A 9,424-nucleotide genomic window follows, 5' to 3' on the forward strand; every position below is an offset into this window, starting at 1 on the left:
AAAGGCTGCCATTTAGATTCATAAAGTGTTTTGATTAATTTGCTTCTGAACACCATTTAAAAGGTGACTTCACTTGTCATGAACAAAGTTGTTATTGGAGATAAAATCTCAACTTAATCTCACACTTCATGTCTCCCTCCATTAGATGTCACTGGAGTAGGTTTTAAGCAACAGGAACTGACCGTCATCTTAAAGAAAGCGCATTAATGGCATAACTTACTTTCCAACATTCTTTTTGGAAGAGCACCACTCTGATTTTTATAGCTGTACCAGTTTGTCTCTGGACTATTGTCAGCATGTGAAAACAGATAATACCTTCTGTGGCTCTGGAGGGAGATTGCAAAGGACAGTAATCGTAGTTTGGCCATTTCTTTTTTTTTTTTTGTTTTTATGAAAGGGATGTTCATGGCATGCCCAATTAAATATGTTCCTTATTTGAAAAGCATAGAACAAAGTGTTCACTCATGTCACATCTCTGTTGTGCTTATTTTTCCCCCGAACTTAGTGAGCATTCCTAAAATAATGTGCCATCACTTTATTCAAATTCATTCATAAAAAGTATTACTGGAGACAAGAGTGCACACAGCTGCCTACCTTTACATTGCATTCCTTCAGTTTTGTTATGTGTTTTGTTATGAGCATGTGGTGATGTGAGAACTACCAAATAGTATTGCCCTTTAAGGGATCAATGAAGTTGTTTTAAATTCAAAATTAATCTTTTCCAAGCTATTACAGTATTACAGTGTTTTGGTTGATGAAGTTCATGAATGAAGTTCCAAGCAGTAAAGATTTGACAGGTTTGTCTTAAAATTTAGAAACAAAAAACATCCTCATGCAGCTTCTTTTTTACAAATATTCACAGTACTGCAGAAATCATGACCTTTGTTTGACTCTCCAGTCAAAAAGAAAACAATGTGTTAAGTGGGGTTTTATTTAAAGAGACAAACTCAACATATGATTACAAGTTTTACAAGTAGTAGCCAAAAGGCAGGGTTTTCTAATCAAAACTTCCATGATAAATCAAACAGGACATCTCGTCATTTGATTTTACAGACAAGGTCATTTTTCTTTGCACTTACAAATCAGAAATAGAAAGCTACTGCTCAACAAAAATCATGAAACTATTAAAGTGAAACAAGGACTCCCAAGATCAAAAGCAGCAAATCCCCAAATTTTCAGCAATCTGAAAAAGCAGGATAGAATAATATAATGGGATGTGTTACAGATATTCTAAAAATAAAAATACTTCAAAAATGCAACTGCAACCCTTGTAGCAGAGAGAAAATACAGTCAATGATACTGACAATACACATCATGACAGTTTGTACAGTCCACCCAGAGAAGATCCTGATGAGAATTTCTCCTGTTTCATATTCACAGAATGCAACACCTGGAGATGACAAAAAATAAAATCTCATTTCAGTACAATCTTTTTGCATACTTATAGATTAATTTGCAATTACATATTACTTTGTGATTATAAGTACGTACATTACCAACTCACTGCAGGTTATCACCAGCGTTGTTGGTTGGGTCCTCGGTTGAATGGCGCACGCTGCCGCATCACTCTCATGTTGCGATATTTAGACATGATACTGTAACTTTTTCTGAAAACTGGTCTCTGCATCGGGAAGGGACGCGGTACCAAGCTCTCCTTTTGGAAATAAGAAATTCACATATTAGGCGGTAATTATTAAGATTGTAGAGTGTGAGCCTTGTGGCATCTCCCACAGGAAGGATTTCATCTCTATTTTCATACCATGAGTGGTCTTCTAATATTTCCACCCATTTCAGGGTCTGTCCTCTTTGGACCTCCAGGGAAATTTGGCCTCTGCGAAACAAAGTGAATACACCATCAGGCTCCCCACAATCGACTGCAATAGTTTATCAAAATGTGGCTGATGTACTTGAATAGTGTCTACAATAATGAGGCCAACACAACCAAGAAAGGTAGAAGGGCTGTGTTACAATAAAGTGCTGGTCTTAAAGCCTGCATTTAAAAACTAATGGTACAAAGTTTGGCTGTGAATAAACAAACAAACGTATGTTGCTACCCCACTGCACGCAGTTATCCTTTGTGGATTAATCTATCATGGTGCGTTAAATAAATCAATCAATAATCTTAATCAATCAATAAATCTTACCTGCATGGGTCCAGGTCCAGGTCCAGGTCCGGGTCCAGGTCCTGGTCTCCTGAAGGGCCTCCCTGGTCTGTGGGTGTCCTGCATCATATTAAACGGTCTAACAGAAAGAAAAGATCAGAAGAAGCACTTTCTCAATAAAGTAGTCAACCATTTAGTTTGCAAAGGAGAGTTTTGAGTTTTTGTAACTTCATATTTGGGTAGCTGCACTTTAAGGTGAACCAGAATTTCAAATCTGAGGATTATTCCAGTGTCTAATGTACCTAAATGTCCTCTTATCCAGATATCCACGTTTTCTGTCTTCAGGAAATGATCTGGAATTATTGGTCTTTGAGAGTCGTCTGTTTGATGTGGTGTCTTGATCTAAACTGTATTCTAGAAAAACAGAAATAAATCAAACCATTAAATATGCACAACAGACACTGACTTCCAGTGTCTTCTGATTGGTCTGCTGTCTGTCTACAATTAAAAGGCTCATATCCTTTGTTAAGGACCAACTTCCTATGTTACTGTCTCTTGATAAGACAAAAGCAATGCGAGGTCCATCACCACAGAAAAATATTTAATACTTTCTCAACCCTGTAAAAAGTGCAGTCGACAAGTGTTGGTACAAGAGATGAATATAGTAGTTCACAAAAAGAGCTTGCCGGTTTTTGAATCTGGGCTGTGATCCTTTGGAGGGGAGCCACCCTTGGAGGAACTTGGACCAGGTGGCCAATGGGACAAGACAACAAGATCACGTTTCTCTATGGGAGAAGATCTGAAGAGAGAGTCATAGAGGTGCTGTTAAAAACATGTAGATTCAAGTCCGGTTAACACCACAGCTAAACAATTAAAAGACTTGTCAGATCTTAGAAGTGATACAATTTAAACTATTAATCAACAGCACTGTTTTGCAGGAAGACAAGATTATTATAAAGCCACGCATCACTTTGGTACTTACAAAAACCATGGAATGTCCATGCTTCTTTACTCCTATTTTTGTACCCTGAATCAATCTGAGCTCTCTTCATTTACTTCATTTGTTAGAGTGGCCAAATGTTGGAAGACTTTGAGATATCAGCCTAGATCACGTCACCAAATCTTCTATTATCCCATTCTCAGAAGCACAGGAAGACGCTTTGATTTCATGGTTAGACTGTACTTAATTCTTAGGCCATTCCTAGTTGTTCCGTTTGTCGTCTACAGTCATCGTCCCAGAAGTTTCACAAGACACATGAGTCAGAGATTTGACACAAGGATAGTTCTGAAGCAAATTGATGAGCTCATCCAAAGGAGAGGTTGCCTCAGGCTAGCAGCCTCTTCTCCATAGCTGTACGCTGGCTTTATGACGCGATCCAATGTTTGTCCAAGAAATAGCCCAGGTTTCAAAGCAACTTACGAAGGCGTTGCTGTGCTGTATAAGGAAACTTCCATTCCACTAGTCCTCCATCTCTTCTTTTAATTTGGGGCAATGGATATGACTGAAGGAGTGGTTGCGATCAAATGACAGGATGTGCAGTCAAGGATTACTCAACCATCTTTTCTGGATCACAGTGTCATTTCAGGCTGAAGTGTTGGGGTGGGGTGGGTTAGAGACTTTTGTCTGCAATAACTTTGTGAAGGGATTCATGAATGTTTTGATTTCCATCAGGCTCATGGTGATAGTATCTTATTAGATGCAGCTCACAGATCAAGTAAGGAAATGGGAGGTAACAGCCATGCTGATCAGTGGGTCCAGTCCAAATTCACACAGATAAGAACATAGCATGGTGGTGTGTTAAGGAAAAGGCTGAAGTTGGAAATTTTCTCTTTTCATCCTCTTCGCATCTTAGGTCCATTCCTTTAGATCCATCTTGTCCAACCATCATCCTCTTTTTGAGCTGACATTTAGTCTCTTCTCAGACATTTAAAACGACTCCTGGTTAATATTTAGGTCCATTTAATAAGCAGATTTTTCTCCTGAAAGTTGATGGGACGATCACTGGTGTATTGCAGGATTAATGCCATGTGCATGCCTCAGGGAGTGTCAGCTGAAAAGTGTTGCAGTGTTTGGGCTCCTCCTCTCTCCTTACATGCATAAGCTGTTGCAGAACCATACGTTTGATGACTGAGGAGCAGATCCTTGAGCCATAAATTAATGTTTATTATTTTCCTCCTCTGTGTCATGTAAACTGGCCGCTACTCCTGGTCTGTGCTGTCTGTATGAGTACAAATCTGTTGAATTCATGCAGACAAGCAAAGTGCTCGGAAGTTTATTTGTAAGTACGCTGGTTGAATTCTTGTCTTCAACAATTGTGACGTTTCAAGCTTTTATTTTTAATATAACCATTTTGGGGGTTATAATGATAGATGATTGGTCATTTGAAGTGCACAATCTTTGAGTTATGTTAAAATGAACACACCGGTGAATATGAATGCATGTGCACTTTGCCAGCTAATTAATTTTGGCAAACAATGTCAGCAGCAGAATTTCTGTTCTCCACTTGTGACTTTTGTCGTCTGAAATAGTCGCCCTCGGCATCATCCATCTCAACATTGTGATTATACTTGCAGGTCACTTGCAGAATAACATCTTGGAAGTTCCTGGGGTCAATTACTAGCCATAATTTCTCTGTCTTGTTTCACAAGGCCCATGAATATCAGACCCGTCAGCAGTAATTCAAGAGTTCGCAATGATAAGTTCAGTATAGATCCTGGTCAGTGGAGTCCTCTTCACTTCGATCAGCCTCTCATCAGCTTTCTCATTTAAGCACACACTGCATGTTGTAACTTCATCTTTAACTCATTTTTTTCTGCTATCAAGGATGAAGACGTCAACCCATCACGCTGAACAGCACTTCTTTCAAGCTTAACATAGTCAGTGCTGTCAAACGGAGGATTCCTTCAAAAGCACAGCTTAATTTTTCCAAACTCCTCCATCAAGGTTATTAAACATTTTGTCAGGATCTATAAACAGGCTGGCTTTTACGATGCATAAACCTTCTCTTCCTTCCACTTGATAGGTAGGTACTTTGACACATGTGTAGCACGCAGATAGGGAGGCATTTGAAAACCTTTATGGCTTTTCATCAACTGAACCAATGTTGCACATTTAGCTCATCACGATATCTCCATTTTCCACAGCTGGCACCCCTTTCACACAGAGACATTTTTTCTCGACCTCCTAATCATCATCAAGCCCCTGCGAACAGTGCAACAAGGAAAATACCGTACCTGTGTGCGCTTAAGGACCGACGAGACTCCACCTGTTCTTTTCCTGTATCAGAGTCTCTTGAAGACTGGCTGGTAATGCTTTCTTCTCTAGGGGGTGACTGTTGTGGTTTTTGCCTTCTTGCTTCCAACTTTTTAAGAGGAACTGCATTTAACTGGAAACGCTTCTTCCTGAGAGCAAGAACAGAGCTGGTGTTTCTCTGTGAGGCGAATTCGCCCAGACGAGGCCTGTGTTTTACAGCCGGAGGTATTCTGAGCTGCATGAGAGACTCGGCTCTGACTTGTCGGGTTTTAACCAGGTAACTTTTGTCCCTAAGGGACAATGGTTTACCACCAAATGGTCTGGGAATATGGAGTAGCTGAGGTCTCTCTCTCCTTGGTTGTTTTATATTGCCATGTTCCAGATCTGCAGGGGGAATGTTGACCTCCGATATCCTCCTCTTGCGGGATCCTGCCATTTGCCTCTCCTGAGGCCCTCTGTGGAAGGAGGATGACGGTGATGGACCCCCTTTCCATGAAGTGGATCTGTAAGGGGGCAGGTGAGGGACATCCTGTGCCCTCTCTCTACTGTGGGATCGGCTGCCCTGCCTCTCCCCTGGACCACGCTGCCGCCTGGAGTCTTGCTCAGATGACCACCTGCATATCCATCAAACAATACAGACATGATTACAATGACAGATCCATTGCCATTTTAAGTGGGAGGTGGAACTTTTAACTTTTATCTTATTGCAGCCCCTTCATAATGCCATGACAGTATGAAACAGGTAGGAGAACATTTTCAAAGAGCATTTAAAGATGCAACACTCCTCTTAATGGCTGGTGAAACCACATTTACATCAGACCCCAATTAATTCCCTCTAATAAATATGGACTGGGGCAGAGTAGAGGTAATCATTACAACCCCTGTGACTGGGAGGACCAGCCAGCTTCAGGCCTCCTTTTTAATAATTTTACCCAGCTGGGGGTGACGCTTCACTCCTGTACCTCTCTGTACATGAGCCTCTCCCATGCATCTCTCTGGGGCTCCTCTGTGAGCCAGAGGGCCTGTGTTCTCCATTGTGTGGATGAGCAAACGGTCCGGCCTCGTTCCAACGCTTCATGCCATGACCTGTGTGTTCATACGGCCTTTCTCTTAAACTGTAATTCTCTCGAGGGTCTCGACTGCGCTGCTCTTGATGTGGGAAACCTGGCTGCTTTTTGGGGCCTCTGAAAGATCCGTGGAAGGCGGGTGCAGAACCTGGTCTTCTATCAGCTGTGTAGCTACGGAAATGTCTTGGGGAAGGTGACGTGTGACCTGAAGGGTGACCATGGAAAGATGTACCCCGGTGACCTTGGTGTCCTTGTGCAGGACTGTGGGCTGATGACTGATGCTGGATGTGAGGAGCGCGGTTTGGCCTTGATGGGGAGGGCCTCCTCTGGCTATGGTGGGGTTCCATTTTGGGTGGGTATACTTGAAATGAATCCTGATTCTGGGACCTCCAGTTATTGAAACGCGGTTCTCTTTGCTCTCCCATGAGAGGAACTCTTTTGGCCACAGGGGGTCGTCCTCTACCTCTCGATTCTCTCCAATTAAAGGGAACCTTTCCTGGGTAGCCCTGGTCGTCTCTTTGACTTTTGGAGTTGGGGATGTAATTCCCTTCACCAGGTCCCACACCATGACCATCTCCATAAGGTCTGACAGAAGTACAAAAAAAACAACAACATTAGAATTACAATAAATAGAGTCAACATTGATTTTAAATAAGTATTACGAGTGAAAACTAAAAAGTTCAAAACCATAAACATAACACTAAAAAATATGAGTGCAACTGGACATGGCTGAAGCACATTACCTGGGCTTTAAGCGAGTTGGTCCATAATGTGTGCGGACCATGTTTGGATATGAGCGAATAATCTATGGAGACAGAAAGAAACCACACAGAAATTGACATGTTTCCGTTGATATTCATATATTCTCCTTCAATTTCTTGTTCTTTTTTACAGTAATCTAAACAAGTTGGGTGGTAAGTCAACTGAAAAGTACCTTGTTAAAACATTTTAATGCCTATAAAATGCATTACAAGAAGTATCTTCTTTTAGACTACTGATATTCAACCAGAGAAGCCTGAATAGTTTCAGTGCAATAAAAGTCAAATGTTTACCATATTAAAAAAAACGTGGCATCCATATTTAAAATTCATATGCTGAATTAAGTTATATTCTGAGTAAAACAACTATTTGAAATGAAAGATACAAAGATCAGTTGCAGTTTTACAATGTAAACCATCAATCAGAGATTTTTATCAACAGTCAGTACATTTACATGAATGTGAAAAAAAAAAATATTGCCTTAATCTGACTTCAACCGGACAACTTGTGCATGTAAATACGTTATTCTGACTAAAATCTGAGTTCTCGTAATCTGATTTAGACACCCAGATAATATGATTGGAAATCAATTTTCTCCAGCATGTAGAAGAAGAAGGTAAACAAAGCCAGTAGAAGAACCCCCTGAGGGATAGCACGAATGTTATCTGTACCATAAATGTCACACACATTACGAATGACATTAAAAAAGCTGTACTATTATCCACGTTGTTCTTGTTTGAAATACTGGTCTGCCGCATCGCACTCCGGTTGTATAAACCCGCTGACAAGACACCACATTCAGAAAGTCGAATTACTTGCACAGCTCAATCAAGTCTAAGTCAGTCTAATCAACCCAGCTGTCTTCTTTTGAGTGTTTCAACAAAACTTCTGTCTTCAATGCTTGATATTTGCCGGGTTTATTAGGTACACAGGCGAAAATTACTACATTCTAATACAATCACTAAATCTTAGTTTCACAAAGGTTATGGTAGTCAGCATTTGTTTAAAATAACTTAAAGCTGCTGAATAAATTGTGTTTCTTTATGGAATCTGAGGCTTGGAGTACTATTGTACCAGCGCATGTTTCTATGACAATCCAATTTTATTCAGTGGGAAATAAAAAAAACTGAAACACTGTTGCTTTTAATTTACTTCATTTTAAAAGTACATAGGCCAAATGAGTCAAACAGCCTATAATAGGCCTGCACTAAATCCCAAACTATGATTGTACACAGGTAGTACCTCCAAACCAGGGAGTGTTTCTGTTTGTCCTATTGAGCAAGACTTGCATCAAAACCAGCTGCTTTTCATTACGACTGAGAAGGTTGGCTTTCTTCCCCCTTACGTGATTAACTCATGATATGTGAAGCCAACTCAAGCTGGACGTGATTCAAACACGGCTGAAACAATACAATGGGGATACATGTCAACTGTAACACGTATTAACGCGACAGATAAGAGCCCCACTACTACTACTTAATTCAGACGGGCCTTGTGTAACAGCCTGGCGACAAATCAACAAATAAATGCGAAATCGCTGAATACGTGTTTACTATATCACCAATATGCTTTACACGGACGTTAATAGTAGATAACTTTTATGATGGAACGGAATGTTTATGTCGTCCACGATGGTGGTCTCCGCTTTAGTATCGGGCCTGGTCAAGAACCAGATCAGACCGTGCTTCCATTTTTGGCATTAGCCTCTGGCGCAAGCTAGGGAACATAATACGACACGGTCATTTTGTTTTTGTGTATTTTTTTCTGTAAAGAAAGTAACGCAAATTCGGGTTTTTGGAATATATCGTCTTGATGTTTCGGTTTGGTTTGCATTAGGGTACAAAACCATAGAAACCAGATCGAGATCACGTAAGGCTAACAACCTTATCTTGTAGCTAAGTTATCTATATGCAGCTAGCGAGTTTGTAACACCCGACGCAGCTCTCACAAAATGGCATTCGCGTACTTCGCGTGAGTCGTTTGCACAGCTTGGCAATATGTCTTGCGCAAAACAAAGACAGAGATTTACATTTAAATTAATGACAAACGAGTGCATTTCATCAGTTCAAAGAACAACTTACTGAAAACACGGCGAAGACAGAGCTGAGGGCGACGAACGACGCACTTCAGTCGAGCTCTTAAAATCTTCCTCGTCACAGCGTTCAACGCAGCGAATTAAAGCCGAACCGTAGCGCCACCTACTGCCTTGGAGTGAAAACTACACGTTTGTTTTCACTATATTC

At 40.7% G+C, this 9,424-nt stretch overlaps 1 protein-coding gene across 2 annotated transcripts; it reads right to left on the reverse strand.

Annotated features, from left to right (window-relative positions):
* Positions 1 to 913: 913 nt before the first annotated feature.
* Positions 914 to 9,355, reverse strand: si:ch211-114c12.2 (uncharacterized protein LOC336578 homolog). Of its 2 annotated transcripts, none has more exons than XM_047606554.1 (10): positions 9,263 to 9,355; positions 7,166 to 7,227; positions 6,318 to 7,007; positions 5,337 to 5,969; positions 2,789 to 2,901; positions 2,405 to 2,516; positions 2,145 to 2,241; positions 1,760 to 1,831; positions 1,497 to 1,654; positions 914 to 1,390 (listed from the first exon to the last, which is right to left on the reverse strand). In XM_047606554.1, exons 2-9 carry the CDS (start codon positions 7,204 to 7,206, stop codon positions 1,514 to 1,516), a joined length of 1,899 nt encoding a protein of 632 aa, XP_047462510.1. In that variant the 5' UTR covers positions 7,207 to 7,227; positions 9,263 to 9,355; the 3' UTR covers positions 914 to 1,390; positions 1,497 to 1,513. The 2 variants fall into 2 exon arrangements, with proteins under 2 accessions (XP_047462510.1, XP_047462509.1); XM_047606553.1 differs by having other exon boundaries at positions 1,492 to 1,654.
* Positions 9,356 to 9,424: the final 69 nt, after the last annotated feature.

Source organism: Mugil cephalus, chromosome 15 (assembly GCF_022458985.1).
Source record: "Mugil cephalus isolate CIBA_MC_2020 chromosome 15, CIBA_Mcephalus_1.1, whole genome shotgun sequence".
Classification (NCBI taxonomy): Eukaryota; Metazoa; Chordata; class Actinopteri; order Mugiliformes; family Mugilidae; genus Mugil; species Mugil cephalus.

Coding starts and splice junctions, on each gene's coding strand:
- si:ch211-114c12.2 (XM_047606554.1), bottom strand. CDS start 7,206: ATGGTCCGCACACATTATGGACCAACTCGCTTAAAGCCCAG. Junction 2,242..2,404: donor CTGGATAAGAGGACATTTAG/GTACATTAGACA, acceptor TCTTTCTGTTAG/ACCGTTTAATATGATGCAGG. Junction 1,655..1,759: donor ATATTAGAAGACCACTCATG/GTATGAAAATAG, acceptor TATTTCCAAAAG/GAGAGCTTGGTACCGCGTCC.